We start from the raw sequence: 17,090 nt of genomic DNA, 5'->3' as shown, positions 1-17,090 counted from the left end.
TGGGCAGGTGTGGTGGTACACTCCTGTAGTCCCAGTTACTCAGGTGGCTGAGGTGGGAAGATCGCTTGAACCTGGGAGGTTGAGGCTGCAGTGAGCCAAGATCTGCTGGGCAGCAGAGACCCTCTGTCAAAAAAAATAAAAATAAAATAAGACTTACAGTTAATACTATATATATGATGATTGTTAGTAGAATGTTGACCAATTTTAATAACTTCATTTACTTATTTTGAGACAGAGTCTCGCTCTGGTGCCCAGGCTGCGGTGCAGTGGCATAGTCTTGGCTCGCTGCAACCTCTGCCTCTTAGGTTCAAGCAATTCTCCTGCCTCAGCCTCTCTCCCAAGTAGCTGGGATTACAGGCATGTGCCACCATGTTCAGCTAATTTTTGTATTTTTAATAGAGACGGGGTTTTGCCATGTTGGCCAGGCTGATCTTGAACACCTGACCTTAGTAATCTGCCTGCCTTGGCCTCCCAAGGTGCTGAGATCACATGTGTGAACCACTGTGCCTGGCCATTTTTAATAACTTTAAACAAAAGAGATGATTCAAGTGTTTTTCTGTGGAAAACCTGTTTTCACCAGCAGTGGTGCACAGAGACCCGCCTGTCCCCGCAGCCCCGTGCACCCCTGCTCAGAGGCTTTGAGCTTGCTGTTCCCACTGCTGTTCCCACTCAGGAAGCCGCATGGTGCTGTCAGCTCCAGCCTGAGCCCCTGTGTGTCTGAACTCAGCACTTCCCCGAGGCAAGACGGGGCCTGGCTGCTGCCCTCGGTAGGCCTCCGCCGGCGCTCTCTGCTCCCGTCCATTTGCCGTGCTAGATCGCCGTTCTGTGTATTGTATGTGTTCATTTTCTGTGGCATTGTTCTCTTCCCTAGCATGTCCGCTACGTGGGGACAGGGACTTTGTTTTGTTCACCATTGTATTCTCAGCATTAAGAACGACAGTACCAGGCACAGGCCAAACGCTCAGTCAGTGTTGCTTGAATTAAAGAACATTGGAAGAGGACTAATAGCTTAGTCACCAAAGCCCCAGCACCCAAGCATAATTTTTGTTAGCATTTTTATGTTTTTCCTTTGTCATTTTAACTTTTTATTTATTGTTTTGAGATGGAGTCTCACTCTGTCACCCAGGCTGTAGTGCAGTGGTGCCATCTTGGCTCACTGCAGGCTCCACCTCCTGGGTTGAAGTGGTTCTCCTGCCTCAGCCTCCCGAGTAGCTGGGAGTATAGGCTCCCACCACCACACCCAACTAATTTTTGTATTGTTGGAGTAGAGACCAGGTTTCACCATGTTGGCCAGGCTAGTGTTGAACTCCTGACCTCATGTGATCCGCCTGGTCTCCCAAAGTGCTGGGATTACAGGTGTGAGCCTCGGCACACAGCCCTATTGTCTTTTTTTTGGAGACTGGTTCTCACTCTGTCACTCAGGCTGGAGTGCAGTGGTGTGATCAGGGCTCACTGCAGCCTCGACCTCTTGGACTCAAGCCATCCTCCCACCTTAGCCTCCTTAGTTGCTGGGACCAAAGGTGCATGCCACCATACCCCACCAATTTAAAAAAGTTATGTTTTGTGGAGAATAGGGTGTAGCTATGTTGCTCAGGCTGGTCTTGAACTCCTGGGCTCAAGTGATCCTCCCACCTTGGCCTCCCAAAGTGCTGGGATTACAGACATGAGCCACCGCACCTGGCCTCCTTTTTTTTTTAAGGCTTTTGTTGTAACGCCGTGATTCATTTCTTCCTGGCATTCCGTAGTCTCCTACGGTCCTCTGCAGCACCTTCATGTCGAGTGGATGCTGCATAGATGACTTCACCTGGCCTTGTTGGTGGAAGGTTTGTTTCATGATTTTTCTTCTAAATAAAACCTTCCCAGCCTCTTCTCTGTGAGAGTGTTTGCTTGGCCTGCATTCCTGAGCATCGCCACTGAGCAGACCGCCTGCCATCTCTAAGCTTGGGTCATTCTATGTTGCCAGAGTGCCTTCTGGTGGGCTGAGCCCCAGGAGGAGCCCGTGTCCCCATGCTGGCCGTTCCTGTGGTCACAGGCTGACTGCATTTGTCTGATTGGACCTTTCTCTGAGACTGCAGTGATTGGCTGCTCCTTTCAGATCCGCAAGGATGCTCTCCGGGCACTCAACTTCGCATACACGGTGAGCACACAGCGATCTACCCTCTTTCCCCTGGATGGCGTGGTGCGCATGCTGCTGTTCCAAGACTGCGAAGAGGCGACTGACTTCCTCACCTGCCACGGCCTCACCATTTCTGACGGGTGAGAGCTGACCGTGGAACTGCAGGCTCCTCTCTCCTGTTTCCTTTTGAATTCTGATAAAGGGCCATGGGGGGCTGCCTGCCTGCCTGCCTGCCTGGCTTGGAGAGAAGGTGTGTTCCTCTCCCGTACAGGTGAACACATGAGGCTCAGAATGGCTGGGGGTGTTGCAACACCCTGGCTGTCAGCCCATTGAGGGCTCAGACCAAGTTCCTTGTTGACTCGAAAATCAGTCCTTTGCATGAGTTGTCAGCGAAACTAAAGATAAAGGTTAGGGGTTATTATTTCCCTTTGCCAGCGGTGACAGGCAACCTCTGACAGCTGGGATGGAGGCACCACAGGCCAGGCCAGAGTCTTCTCTGTTACTGAGCAGTCAGTGTCTTTTAAGACCAGGATGAGACTCACTGTCAGACACTGGCAGCTTACCCTCAACACCCACTGCTGGGTTCCCCACCCTGCCTCCTGTACCTCCTCACCTGCCCCCGGCCTGTCTCCTCCTTCCCGGTCTGTCTCCACAAAACAGGCGGCTTTGGGTGAGCCAGCCAGGAGGCCGGAGTGAGTCAGCATGTGTCTGTTAACTCACTGGGCCCAGTGGTTCCAGGGACCTGCAGAGGCTCCAGGATGGGTGGCCATGGGACCCGGGCCTCTGCTTTCTGTTCTTTACACGTGGCTGTGGGACGCCTGACAGCTTGCAGCACTCACCAGGGCACTGAGGGCAAAGCTGTCTTCTTCCCTGGTGACAGCCCTCTGGTGTCTTCTTGTGTCCTGGGTAGCTGTGTGGAGCTGAACCGGTCTGCTTTTCTGGAACCGGAGGGATTATCCAAGACCAGGAAGTCGGTGTTTATTACCAGGAAGCTGACGGTGTCCATTGGGGAAATTGTGAATGGAGGGCCATTGCCCCCCGTCCCTCGTCACACCCCTGTGTGCAGCTTCAACTCCCAGAACAAGTACGTTGGGGAGAGCCTGGCCACAGAGCTGCCCGTCAGCACCCAGAGACCCGGCTCGGATACAGCTGGTGAGTGAAGCTGCAGTCGTAGTGAGGGGACTGGCTGCATTCTCCTGCCACGATGCCTCCCAGGAGCCTGAGCACCTGTCTTGTCTGGCCCCAGCAGTGTGGCGCTCCCTCATGCTCAGCTCACGGGGAGTGGACCGAGGGGCCGTGAAGCCTTGCTCCTGGCTCCCTCACCTCCTGGGGCTTGTCTTTCACATGAAGGGTGGATGTGTCCACTGTGGTGTGTGTCCAATGTGCTGGTCTTCAGGAGGGCAGGCCAGTTGTCAGGGTCACTATGGGTGGCCTGGGGCTGTCCCTGCACAGACCTTGGTCTCTGTGGTGCCAGGCGCCCTGTGTCTACAGCTCTGTTTCCTCTTGTGTTTCCTTCCAGGTGGAGGGAGGGGAGAGGAGTGTGGCGTAGAGGTAGATGCGCCCCTGCCCAGTCTCCCGCAGCCTCTCCCTGCCCCTGCGCCCTCGCCAGTGCCTCTGCCTCCCATCCTGGCACTGAACATGTCCGTGGCGCCTGGCCTCTTCCAGCCCCCTGTGCAGCCTGAGTTGCCTCCTCCAGAGCCCTTGCCCATGTACTCTGATGAGGTAGGGACTCTTCTTGGTCATTGTGCACTAATGTCCTTGGTCTCCACTTCATGGGGTGGGCTGTGGTGCTTGGTCTCCGGAGAGTCCAGGGAGGGGTCTTGCTAGAGTCAGCCAGCCTCAGGTGGCAGGTCTGGGGCCTGCCATCCAGGCTCAGCGTGGAGTCCCATCTTCATCTTGGGAGCTTCCTCTCAGCACTGGCCTGCGCCCTTGTGTGTCTGAACTCAGCACCTGTCTATTCCTGACAGGATCATGGGCAGCATTGTACGCCTTCATGGGCATGGCCTAGGTGTGGGTGTGCCCCCTGATGGGGGGGATATGTCCCTCATGGGCATGGCTGAGGGTGGGTGTCTCCCCTGATGGGTGTGGCCTGAGAGTGGGTGTGTCTTCCTGGTAGGTGCGGCCCCAGTATGCCTGGCCTGAGAGTGGGTGTGTCTTCCTGGTGGGCATGTCCGGGGGTTGGGTGTCCCCACTGATAAGTGTGATCTTGTCCCCTGTGGGTGTTACCTGGGAGTGGGTATCCCTACTGATGGGTCTGACCGGGTTGGGTGTCTCTCCTGTGGGCATGGCTTGGGGTGGCTGTGTTTTCTGATAGGCATGGCCTTGAGGTCATGGTGTGTGTGGCCTGTGTGCCTGTGCACCCTGATATGGGCCTGGCCTGGGGTGGGTATGCCCCTTGATGCATGTGGCTGCAGGGTGGGCATGGCCCCTGACCAGTGCCTTACTGTGGAGTAGAGCCTATTAACTCTATGGTTGTGGGACTGGATTGTGCGACTCTGGCTACTTAGGGACAGGCACTGGGCGTCAGCCCCTCTTGGGATCAGGGAGTTCTGAGCGGGAGCATAAAGAGTGGCCTCAGAAGTGGAGGCTGCTTGATGTAGATTGGAGATGTCTGGGCCAGGGTGCTCTGTGGCCATCTGCTTTCCATTTGCCAGGGGACACTTTTCCTGCAGCAGCCTAGCTGACCCTGTGTCAGGGGTCATGTGCTTTTGTCACCAGATACCTGCAGACTGTCAGTGACAACATGTTACCCAGGATTTCTGCCATGGGTGGGATGTTCCCTTCAACCCCCATGCTGGTCTCTCCACAGGACCTGGAGCAGGTGGTGGATGAGCTCATCCAGGAGGCTCTGCAGAGGGACTGTGAGGAAGTCGGCTCTGCAGGCGCTGCCTACGTGGCTGCTGCTCTGGGGTGAGTAGCATCTGGTGCTCCCCTCCTGCTCCTTGCAGTGGGGAGCTGCACCCAGTCCTCCAGAAGTTTCCTCTACTAAAGTTGCTTGTGTTTTGGAGTCATGATCCAATAAGTCACTGCCAAATACAGTGTCATGGAGATTTTCCAGTGGCTCATGCCTGTATTCCTAGTGCTTCGGGGGGCCGAGGTGGGTGGATCACTTGAGGTTAAGAGTTCAAGACCAGCCTGGCCAACATAGTGAAACCCCCTTCTCTACTAAAAATACAAGAATTAGCGAGGCGTGGTGGTGGGCACCTGTACTCCCAGCTACTTGGGAGGCTGAGGCAGGAAATCGCTTGAACCCAGGAGGCAGAGGGTTGCAGTGAGCCAAGATAGTGTCACTGCACTCCAGTCTGGGTGACAGAGCATGACTATGTCTCAAAAAAAAAAAAAAAAAAGCCAGGTGTGGTGGCTCTCACCTGTAATCCCAGTACTTTGGGAGGCCAAGTTGGGTGGATCACAAGGTCAGGAGTTTGAGCCAGCCTGACCAACATGGTGAAACCCTGTCTCTACTAAAAATTAAAAAATTAGCCAGGTGTGATGGCAGGTCCCTGTAATCCCAGCTTCTTGGGTGGCTGAGGCAGGAGAATCGCTTGGACCTAGGAGGCGGAGGTTGCCATGAGCCGAGATTGCACCCTTGCACTGCATGAGCCATTGCACTTGCCGTGAGCCGAGATCACGCCATTGCACTGCATGCGCCATTGCACTTGCCGTGAGCCGAGATGGCGCCATTGCACTGCATGAGCCATTGCACTTGCCGTGAGCCGAGATGGCGCCATTGCACTGCATGAGCCATTGCACTTGCCGTGAGCCGAGATGGCGCCATTGCACTGCATGAGCCATTGCACTTGCCGTGAGCCGAGATGGCGCCATTGCACTGCATGAGCCATTGCACTTGCCGTGAGCCGAGTGGCGCCATTGCACTGCATGAGCCATTGCACTTGCCGTGAGCCGAGATGGCGCCATTGCACTGCATGAGCCATTGCACTTGCCGTGAGCCGAGATCGCGCCATTGCACTGCAGCTTGGGCAACAGAGCGAGACTTTGTCTCAAAAAAAAAAAAAAAAAGAATTTTCCCTCTATCTATTCTTCTTTTTCAAAATGGTTTTGTTAATATGGGGTCTCCTGAGAGATCATCTGAATTTTAGGACGAGTTTTTCTCTATTTCTGCAAAAAGTGCTGTTGGGATTTTGATAGAGATTGCATTGAATCTGTAGACTGTTTTGGGTAGTATTGTCATCTTTTTTTTTTCTTTTTTGAGATGGAGTCTCTCTGTTGCTCAGGCTGGAGTGTAGTGGCTCAATCTCGGCTCACTGCAACCTCCGCCTCCTGGGTTCAATCGATTTTCCTGCCTCAGCTTCCTAAGTAGCTAGGATTACAGGTGTGTACCACCACCACGCCTGGCTAATTTTTTAATATTTTGTAGAGATGCCTTTTGCCATGTTGTCCAGGGTGGTCTAGAACTTCTGGCTTCAAGTGATCTGCCTGCTTCAGCCTCTTAAAGTACTGGGATTACAGGCATGAGCCACCACGCCTGGCCAATATTGTTGTTTTAACAATATTAAATCTTCTAATCTGAGAGTATCAGATGCCATTTATTTAGGTCATCCTTAATTTCTTTTAGGAATGCTTTATAGTTTTCACCATACAAAGTTTTTGCTTCCTTGGTTTAATTAATTAATTAATTAGTTTATTTTTGAGACAGAGTCTTGCTTGGCCAGGCTGGTCTGGAACTCCTGACTTCAGGTGATCTACCGCCTTGGACTTCCAAAGTGCTGGGATTACAGGCATGAGCCACCGTGCCCAACCAAGTTTTAAATTTTTTAGAGGCTCGGTCTCACTTTGTTGTGCAGACTGGCTTTGAATTCCTGACATCAGCCTCTCAAAGTGTTGGGATTAGAGGTGTGAGCCACTCTGCCCAACATTTGTTGAAGATTTGTTTTTTTCTCTGAGCTGGAGTCTTGCTCTGTCGCCCAGGCTGAAGTACAGTGGCGCAATCTTGGCTCACTATAACCTTCATCTCTCAGGTTTAAGTGATTCTCCTGTCTCAGCCTCCCAAGTATCTGGGATTACAGCTGCTTGCCACCAACTCCTGGCTAATGTTTGTGTTTTTAGTAGAGATGGGGTTTTACCATGTTGGCCAGGCTGGTCTCGAACTCCTGACCTCACATGATCCATCCTTCTTGGCCTCCCAAAGTGCTGGGATTATAGGCATGAGCCACCATGCTTGGCCTTGTTGAGGATTTTTATATCCATATTCATGAGGAATATTGGTCTGTAGTTTTCCTTTTTTTTTTTTTTTTTTTTGAGCCAGGGTCTTACTTTGTCACCAAGGCCAGAGTGCAGAAGCACAATCACAGCTAGCTGCAGCCTTGATTTTCTAGGCTGAAGCCATCCTCCCACCTCAGCCTCCCAAGTAACTAGGACCACAGGCACATGCCACCATACCTGGCTAAGTTTTTATTTTTTTGTAGAGATGGGGCCTCCCTGTGTTGCCTAGGTTAGTCTTGAACTCCTGGGTTCAAGCAGTCCTCCCACCTCAGCTTCCCAAAATGCTGGGATTATGGGCGTGAGCCACCTCCTGCCTGGCCAGTCTCTAGCTTTCCTCTAGTGTCTTTGGTCTGTCTTTGATATTATGGCAATGCTGGCCTCAGAAAATGAGTTAGTAAATGTTCTCTCCTCCTCAGTTTTTGAAAGGGTTTGAGAAAGATTGGTGGTAGATTTTCGTAGGTGTTTAATAGAATTTACCAGTGAAACCTTCTGGTCTCATACTTTTCTTTGTTTGGAAGTCTTCTTAAGAATTACAGGACTGTTGAGCTTTTTCTGTTTCTTCACGAGTCCGTTTTGGTAAATGGTGTGTTTCTAACAGTGGCTTAATTTGTATGCTGACAGCCAAACACGTACAGACTGCATATCCGTTATCCAAAATGCTGGGACGACAGTGTTCTAGATCACAGATATTTTTGGATTTTGGAATATTTGTATTCTATCTACCGGTTGAGTATCTCCTACCTAAAAATCTGAATTCTAAAATGATTCAATGAGCATTTCCTTTGAAAGCATGTCATGCTGTGCTTTCAAAGTTTTAGATTTTGGAGCATTTTGGATTTCAGATTTTTGGATTAGGGATACTGAAGCTGTGTTTTTCCTTGTCAGTATCAGACACTTACTGACGTGGCTTTTTACTTTGATTTTGAATGCTGTCCCCTTTGCTCTGTGTAGTGTTTCTAATGCTGCTGTGGAGGATTTGTTAACAGCTGCAACCACAGGCATTTTGAGGCACATTGCAGCTGAAGAAGTGACTAAGGAAACGGAGCGGAGAGAGCAGGAGAGGCAGCGGGCCGAAGAGGAAAGGTTGGTGTGTCGTGTCCACGCAGCAGGGCGGGAGAGAGTGGACCCTGGCCGGGAAGCCCTTGCTGTTGTGCAATGTGCTGCTACTCAACCCCTGCTGGCCCTCTCAGTGCCCTCATACGCTTGAGCCCAAGGAGTGGGTAGAAGTCCCCAGGCCATACCCACCTGTGAGCAGTGGCCCTCCTCAGCCAGGAAAGGCAGGGGAAGGGAGGTGGTGTCGGGAGCTGGAGTCGGGGTGGCCTCCTGGCTCAGGCAGCACAGCTCAGTCCCTGTCTGCACGGCTGGGGAGTAAAGCAAGCAGCACTTATTTTTATTCTGAAACATTATCCTTGGGTATTCTCTTCCTTGTAGGTTGAAACGGGAGAGAGAGCTGGCGTTAACTGAGCTGAGCCAGGGCCTGGCTGCAGAGCTGATGGAATGGGTGATGATGGAGTTCGTGAGGGAAACTTGCTCTCAGGAGTTGAAGTAAGTGAAACATTGGTGCCTTGCTGTGCCAGGAGACAGAGGCTGTGTCTCCAGCCACTGAGGATGGCCTATTGGAAATGTGCTTTCCTGTTTAAGCTTTGATTTTGTGACCAAACGTATTTGATATATATTCGACAAAGAATTTTATTATAAAAAATTCTCTTTTATACAAGGGCTACCACCACATGACCAGCGTCAGCCATCCTTAGTAGCCACTGGCATTTATCAGATACTTGACACACTTCCAATTGCAGATCTCAGGTATTGCTGATGAGAAGATTTTGTGGTTGGTTGTCTGCATGGTCATTCACAAATTCTAAGCCAGGCACCTGTAGTCCCAGCTCCTGAGACTGAGGTGTGACTTAAGCTCGGAAGGTCCAGGTAGTGTGCAATGACTGCACCTGTGGATGGCCACCGTACTGCAGCCTGGGCAGCATAGTGGGACTCTGTCTCTAAAATAATTAATTAAAAATTCTGACTATTTTAAAGATAAAGGTTTCTTTCTTTCTTCCTTTCTTTCTTTTCTTGAGACAGAGGCCTCAGTCTGTCGCCAGGCTGGAGTGCAGTGGTGCGATCTCAGCTCATTGCAATCTCTGCCTCCCGGGTTCAAGCGATTCTCCTGCCTCAGCCTCCCAGTTAGCTGGGACTACAGGTGCATGCCACCATGCCCAGCTAATTTTTGTATTTTTAGTAGAGACGGGTTTCACCATGTTGGCCAGGATGGTCTCAACCTCTTGACCTTGTGATCCGCCCGCCTTGGCCTCCCGAAGTGCTGGAATTACAGGCGTGAGCCACGGCGCCCGGCCTAGTTTATTTCTTAACTGTTACAAGGGCCCCTTTGCCCCTGTAATTTGGCAGCCTGTACCACTTAATTGTTTTTACTGTATCTTTCTAGGTGTCTGCAGTTTAAGTATATAAGCTTCACTTACAGCAAACATGTAATTACATGTTAATGTTGAGGATGCAGACTCTTAACACTGTTTTTTTGTTTTCTTTTTTGGGATGGAGTCTCGCTCTGTCGCCTAGGCTGGATCGCAGTGGTGCAGTCTCAGCTCACTGCAACCTCCACCTCCTGGGTTCAAACAATTCTCCTGCCTCAGCTTCCTGAGTAGCTGGGACTATAGGCACATACTACCATGCCCAGCTGATTTCTGTATTTTAATTTCAATTTTTATTTTATTTTATTTTTTTTTGAGATGGAGTTTGGCTTTTGTTGCCCAGGCTGGAGTGCAATGGCATGATCTCAGCTCACTGCAACCTCTGCCTCCTGGTTGAAGTGATTCTCCTGCCTCACCCCTCCGAGTAGTTGGGATTACAGGCCTGTGCCACCATGCCCGGCTAATTTTGTATTTTTAGTAGAGCTTGGGTTTCTCCATGTTGGCCAGGTTGGTTTCCAATTCCCGACCTCAGGTCATCCACCCGCCTAGGCCTCCCAAATTGCTGGGATTATAGGCGTGAGCCACCGTGCCTGGCCAGCTCTTGAACTTTTAAAGCAAGCCCTCAGTATCTGTGGGCCCTGAGTGCAGTCTTCCATGCTGATTGCCCTGTTTCTTAGGAAAGCAGTAGAGACAGACCAGAGGGTCCGCATGGCCCGTTGCTGTGAGGATGTCTGTGCCCACCTCGTGGACTTGTTTCTCGTGGAGGAAATCTTCCAGACTGCAAAGGAGACTCTCCAGGAGCTTCAGTGCTTCTGCAAGTATCTGCAGCGGTGAGTCCTGTGTCCCTATAGGCAAAATCCACACGCATGGGGAAGAGTCTTTTACCAGATTCAAAATGTATGAGCCTTCAGTTCCTTTATTCAGTGGTAAAAGGATCAGGGAAAATGTTACAGCAATGAATACCTAAAACGGACTCCAATTGGTTTATATTGGGTTTCAGAAATACCTGATTATGTGCGACACATACACACACATGTGCACACAGTATAAACTAAGGGGAAAAGTCAGGAATTAGATTGGGGTGTGGTGGCTGCTCTGTATTTCAGCATACTTACAGGATGCTGCCATATGCCCATGGCACTGGGTGCTGGGAGATGGCTGTGAACAGGCCAGATGATGACTCTGCACCAGCAAATGGGAGCACTCCATCTCAAAACAGAAGTCGTGGGAAAAAAGCGATCAACAGGGAATATACAAATACTGTATATTCATACCAAATCGCTTATTTTGGATTTTTATATAGTGGTATAATCCTAAAGAAAAGGAGGAAAATAACGATCATAATCTCAGCACAGTAGTTACTTTTGGGAATGGGAGGGCTGCCTCTCATGGCTACAGCGTCTCAACTGGATGAGAGTGCATAGGTGCTTATTAATCTTTAAACGGGGCACATATGTGTTACGTGTGTTGTATGATTTATTTCACAGGGAAATTTAAATAAGTAATAGTGTCCTTGACAGTTGTAACAGTATAGAAGGGAGTATGGGGAGAAGTGAGTCTCCCTTCCACAACAGACCGTCCATTGTTCGAGCAGCAGCTGCTTGTGAATCCATCCAGAGACTTTCTGTCCTTTCCTGTGGCTGTTGGCACAGGTGACCTCCTGACCCCTGCTTTGCCCTGAGCCTTTCTATGCTCCATCTGGTAAGAGGTGGAGGCCTGGCTATAGTAGCGTGTTGAGCTCTCAGGATTGCCATTGGTGTTGAGATCAGTTCAAAAATGTACCAGTGATGACCTTCCTGGTCCTCTGTGGATGGACTTCGATGTGGCTCTCCTTTTAGCTCTGGCAAAGAGTGCCTGGTGACCATCCTTGTACAGACAGTTCACCCGGTTGCACACAGGCATGTGTTTCTGGAGATAAATTCCTGTCAGTAGCAGCTATGGGTCAAGGGATATATGTGTATCATTTTTTTTTTTTTTGGACAAGAGTCTCCTGTCGCCCAGGCTGGAGTGCAGTGGCGTGGCATGATCTTGGCTCACTTCAACCTCCACCTCTCGGATTTAGATGATTCTCCTGCCTTAGCCTCCTGAGTAGCTGGGACCACAGGCGCCTACCACCATAACCGTCTAATTTTTTGTATTTTAGTAGAGATGTGTTTCACTGTGTTGCCCAGGGTGGTCTCAGACTCTTGAGCTCAGGCAATCTGCCCACCTTGGTCTCCCAAAGTGCTAGGATTACAGGCGTGAGCCACCGTGCCCGGCTGGGCATATGTATCCTAGATCTGTATCTGCAGGGTCCAGCCCCACAGGGTCTTGTGGGTATTCTTTTGTGTGCAGAGATGATAGATCGTAGAAGAGAAAGACACAAGGACACAGAGGTAAGAATTCAGCTGGGCCTGGGGGAACACTGCTACCAGAGTCCAGCAGTGGCCCCAAATGCCTGGACTCACTGACATTTATTGTATACAAGGCAGGGGGCCAGGGCTGGAGAGTGAATTATCTGACATGATTGCTAGGGGTCAAGCAAATCACTTTCTTAAAATATGGGGGCCACATGGGCACAGTTCAGTGGGTCACATGGGTACAGTACAGAGGGCCCCTCCCTCAGGTAGCTGCTGCCAGGAGGGGAGGCACATAGATCAGTATCTTTCCATGCACTTATCAGGGAGATCAAAGGCTTTTAGGGTTCCTCTATTCTAAGAATTTACAAGGGAGCATCGGCTGGGAAAGTGGAACATGAAAGTGGACAAGGATCGTGACCGTCGGAGCACAGCACCACGGAGAGGTGTTTAAGCTCCTGAATGTCTGTGGGCCGGCTGGCTAGTGTCAGACCTTCCTCAAGAGCCAGCAGAGCAGAGTTTTCTCTGAACTCGCCCTCACAGCCTGCTAAGTAAACGGGCACCTCCCCAGAAGCTGGCATTAGGGCAAGGCCTGCCTGCTAAGTAACGGGCACCTCCCCAGGCACTGGCGTTACCACAGGGCTTTTACTGTTGTCTCCTGATCACTTCTCACAGTGTCCCTTTAGTTCCTAATTATATTTTACCCTGTTATTTCTATAATATAAGGCTAAAAACGTTTCTACACTGTAATACTAAAGGAAAAGTTAATAGTAGAGAAGAATAATGTAAGATTGACTATATAATTAATTGTGTGATTGCATCTAAGTCTAACTGGTGTCATCGCTGTGTCTAAGTAATCAGTTATTCATCTTTGATGTCACTGCTGTGTCTGAGCAATCATTTATTGTGCTGGGACAGATGTGCCTTCAGTTTCTTGCCATGGCACCCGGGCAGCTTTCTTCCCATATGTCTCCGTATTGCCAAGTCGGCCTCCAAAGCGCATTCCGTGTTAGTTTCATTGCTCAGCATGCTCATTTGATGGCATTCCTTCCCCATAGCTGAGTTGTTTTCATTCATTTATTTATTTATTTTTGGTAGGCCAAGTCAGCAACATGCCTGAGTTTTAACTCCAATTTGTTTATTGGTTTGAAGACCTTGAAAACACTCAGTGATGATGTGTTTTTGTGCCCCCCAGGTGGAGGGAAGCTGTCGCAGCCCGGAAGAAACTGAGGCGCCAGATGCGGGCTTTCCCTGCTGCACCCTGCTGCGTGGACGTGAGCAACCGGCTGAGGGCACTGGCGCCCAGCGCAGAGTGCCCCATTGCTGAGGAGAACCTGGCCAGGGGTCTCCTGGACCTGGGCCACGCAGGGAAATTGGGCATCTCCTGCACCAGGTCAGCATCAGCTGGAGGGATCCTCCGACAGCTCAGCCAGGTGGCGTTGCCTGTCTCGGCGGCGAACCTAGCGATGGCCAAGTCTCTGCACTGTGGACCCAGCCCCTTCCCCAGCTGTCCTCACTGCCCTCCCCAAACATGCTAGGTCCAGCTGTGGCCCAGCATAGCCATGCGCTCTGCTGCTGGGACTTGTCATGTTGGCTGCCCTTGTTTCCTTTAGGTCGTTGCTCACCTATCACCTGACCACCCTAGTGAGATTGCAACACACACCCCAGCTCCAGCCCCACCTGGCAGCATTTGCCCACAGTGCAGACACCTCCCACATGCCAGGACAACATTTAGAGATGCTTGAAGGGCAGGATTTATTGCTGAATCTCCCACAGCCAGCACACAGCAGGAATGAAGGAATCCTCTTAACCCATTATTTTTTTTTTTTTTTTTTGAAATGGAGTCTTGCTCTGTCACCCAGGCTGGAGTGCAGTGGCCGCAATACTGGCTCACTGCAACCTCTGCCTCCCGGGTTCGAGCGATTCTCCTGCCTCAGCCTCTTGAGTAGATGGGACTATGGGTGTGGCACCACCCCAGTTAATCTTTTTGTATTTGTAGTAGAGACGGGGTTTCACCGTGTTGGCCAGGATGGTCTCGATCTCCTGACATCAGGATCTGCCTGCCTCGGCCTCCCAAAGTGCTGGCATTACAGGCGTGAGCCACTGTGCCTGTCCTGTAACCCATTTCTTTAGCAGAAAGTTTTTTTCAGTCTCCTGGGTATTCCCCAGGGGGCACTCACTAGCCAGTCAGTACTTTTCACTAAGCTCCTGCAGGGACACTGTCATTCTGCTTTCCTTTGCAGGTTACGGCAGCTCAGAAATAAGACCGTTCACCAGATGAAGGTTCAGCACTTCTACCAGCAGCTGCTGAGGTCTGTCATGCTCCACCCTTCTGTGTGCTCCCTGGTCACCCGCCCGCCCCCCTCCCCACCCCATCTCCCCGTCTGTCACACTGACAGCCCTTCATGCATCTGAGGTCTCTTGGCTGAGTTTCAGACAGGGTTTCTAGTTTGCAGTTCAACCTCTGACCCTGATTTTTCCCCACCCTGCCCCTTCCTGCTCATAGGCTGTGTGTGCTGCTCCTGCTAGGGTCTCACATCCTGGCTAACCCACGGCGGTCTTTTCCTTCCAGTGATGTGGCGTGGGCGTCTCTGGACCTGCCGTCCCTTGTGGCTGAGCACCTCCCTGGGAGGCAGGAGCATGTGTTTTGGAAGCTGGTGCTGGTGTTGCCGGATGGAGAAGAGCAGTCCCCAGGGAGTCCTGGCAGGTCAGGAAGGGTTTCCCCTGTGGGGTTTCGAAGAGGCGAAGTGCACGGGGGCAGAGCTGTGGGCCAGGGCCGGTATTCCTTTTATGTGTGATGGGAACTCTGAAGCGTAGGTTTAACGTTTTAATGCTTGGATTTATGGTCTGTTTTGCTCAGGATTTTAAGTTGAAACTTTAGATTTGATTATTTCCATTTTTATTCCATAAACTTGGTGTATTAGTCCATTTTCACACTGCTTTAAAGAATGGTCTGAGACTTGATAATTTATAAAGAGGTTTAATTGGCTCATGGTTCCATAGGCTGCACAGGAAGCATGGCCGGGGAGGCCTCAGAAAACCCACAGTCAGGGTGGAAGGCGAAGGGGAAGCAGCATGGCCTTCGTAATCGGAGCAAGAGGAAGAGAGCAAAGTGGGAGGTGCTACACACTTGTAAACAACTGGATCTCATGAGAGCTCACTGTCATGAGAACAGGAAGGGGGAGATCCACCCCCGATACAGTACCTCCCACCAGGCGCCTCCTTCAACACTGGGGATTACAGTTCAACATGAGATTGTGGGTGGGCACACAAATCTGAACCATGTCACTTGGCAACAGTATTTAAAGCTGTGTTAAGGTGTCGATAGACCTGCTTTATTTTAGACAGTTTATTGTTTACTATAGTTTGATTTTTTACCATTCAGAAGAAACTTGGCATTTTAAAAAAGAAAAAAAATTGACATGGTCTTACTTCCTGTAACTAGCATACAAAAGTCTTTTTTTGAGACAGAATCTCGGTCTGTTGCCAGGCTGGAGTGCAGTGGCACAATCTTGCTCGCTGCAGCCTCTGCCTCCTGGGTTCAAGTGATTCTCCTGCCTCAGCCTCCCAAACAGCTGGGATTACAGGCACATGTCACCACACCCAGCTAATTTTTTTTTTTTTTTTTGTATTTTAGTAGAGATGGGGTTTCACCGTGCTGGCCAGGCGGGTCTCAATCTCCTGACCTTTTAGTCCACCTGCCTGGGCCTCCCAAAGTGCTGGGATTACAGGAGCGAGCCAGTGCACCTGGCCAGAAGTCTTTTTTTTTTTCCCCAGGTTTTTGAGCTGGAGTCTCACTTTGTCACCCAGGCTGGAGTGCATGGCTCAGCTCCTGAAGCTCCACCTCCTGAGTTCAAGCAATTCTCCTGCATTAGTCTCTTGAGTAGCTGGGATTACAGGCGCGCACCACCACGCCTGGCTAATCTTTTTGTATTTTTAGTAGAGATGGGGTTTTACCATGTTGGTCAGGCTGGTCTCATAATCCACCTGCCTCGGCCTCCCAAAGTGCTGGGCTTATAGGTGTGAGCCATTACTCCTGGCCAAGAAGTCATAGTTTTAAAGCAACTACAGTTTGTTTCTTCTGAGACAGGGTCTTGCCCTCACCTAGGCTGGAGGGCACTGGTGTGATAATGACTCACTGAAGCCTCGACCTCCTAGGCTCAAATGACCTTCTCACCCTAGCCTCCTGAGTAGCTGGAACTACAGGCATGTGCCACCATGCCTGGCTAATGGTTTTTCTTTTTTGAAAGATGGGGTTTCACCATGTTGCCCAGGCTGGTCTTGAATTCCTGGGCTCAAGCAATCCATGTGCTATGGTTTCCCAAGGTTTTGGGATTACAGGCGTGAACCATCACTACTGGCTTACAGTTTCTTTAAGATAGCTTTATTGAAATTTTATTCACATACCATAAACTTCACCCATTTGAAGTGTACATTTCAGTGATTTTTAGATATATCCACAGGGTTTTGCAACCATCACTGTTAACTAATTCCAGAAAGCCTTTTCACTCAAAAAGAAACCCGTATTTTTTTTTGAGATGGAATCTTGCTCTTTTGCCCAGGCTGGAGTACAGTGGTGCGATCTCGGCTCACTGTAACCTCTGTTTCTCGGATTTAAGCAATTTTCTTGCCTCAGCCTCCCGAGTAGCTGGGATTACACGTGCACACCACCCAGCCTAATTTTTGTATTTTTAGTAGACATGGGGTTTCGCCGCGTTGGCCAGGCTGGTCTTGAACTTTTCACCTGAGGTGATCGGCTTGCCTCGGCCTCCCAAAGTGCTGGGATTACAGATGTGAGCCATCGTACCCAGCCTGAAACCACTGATCTGTTTTCTGTTTCCATAAATTTGCCTATTCTAGACGTCTTATATAAATGGAATCATATAATATGTAGCCTTTTCTGAATCGCACCTTTCCCTTACGGAATGTTTTCTAGACTTTTCCACACTGAAGCATATGTTAGTGCTTCATTCATTTCTGTGGCTGAATAATACT

General features: G+C 50.3%; 1 protein-coding gene across 6 annotated transcripts in view; it reads left to right on the top strand.

Moving 5' to 3' along the window:
* MCM3AP (minichromosome maintenance complex component 3 associated protein) overlaps positions 1–17,090 on the top strand; it is a 56,538-nt gene that overhangs the window by 19,514 nt on the left and 19,934 nt on the right. For all 6 annotated transcript variants that reach the window (XM_078358667.1, XM_035283021.3, XM_035283019.3 and 3 more), the window contains 10 exons: positions 2,096–2,256; positions 3,027–3,268; positions 3,636–3,838; positions 4,926–5,026; positions 8,288–8,419; positions 8,768–8,881; positions 10,437–10,589; positions 13,291–13,488; positions 14,339–14,407; positions 14,668–14,802. In XM_078358667.1, the coding sequence (XP_078214793.1) occupies positions 2,096–2,256; positions 3,027–3,268; positions 3,636–3,838; positions 4,926–5,026; positions 8,288–8,419; positions 8,768–8,881; positions 10,437–10,589; positions 13,291–13,488; positions 14,339–14,407; positions 14,668–14,802 (1,508 nt within the window). The remainder of the gene's footprint in view (positions 1–2,095; positions 2,257–3,026; positions 3,269–3,635; positions 3,839–4,925; positions 5,027–8,287; positions 8,420–8,767; positions 8,882–10,436; positions 10,590–13,290; positions 13,489–14,338; positions 14,408–14,667; positions 14,803–17,090) is intronic.

This window comes from Callithrix jacchus, chromosome 21, assembly GCF_049354715.1.
Source record: "Callithrix jacchus isolate 240 chromosome 21, calJac240_pri, whole genome shotgun sequence".
NCBI lineage: Eukaryota > Metazoa > Chordata > Mammalia > Primates > Cebidae > Callithrix > Callithrix jacchus.
Note: the sequence above shows the minus strand (reverse complement) of the source record. Positions and strands in the feature narration are given on the sequence as shown.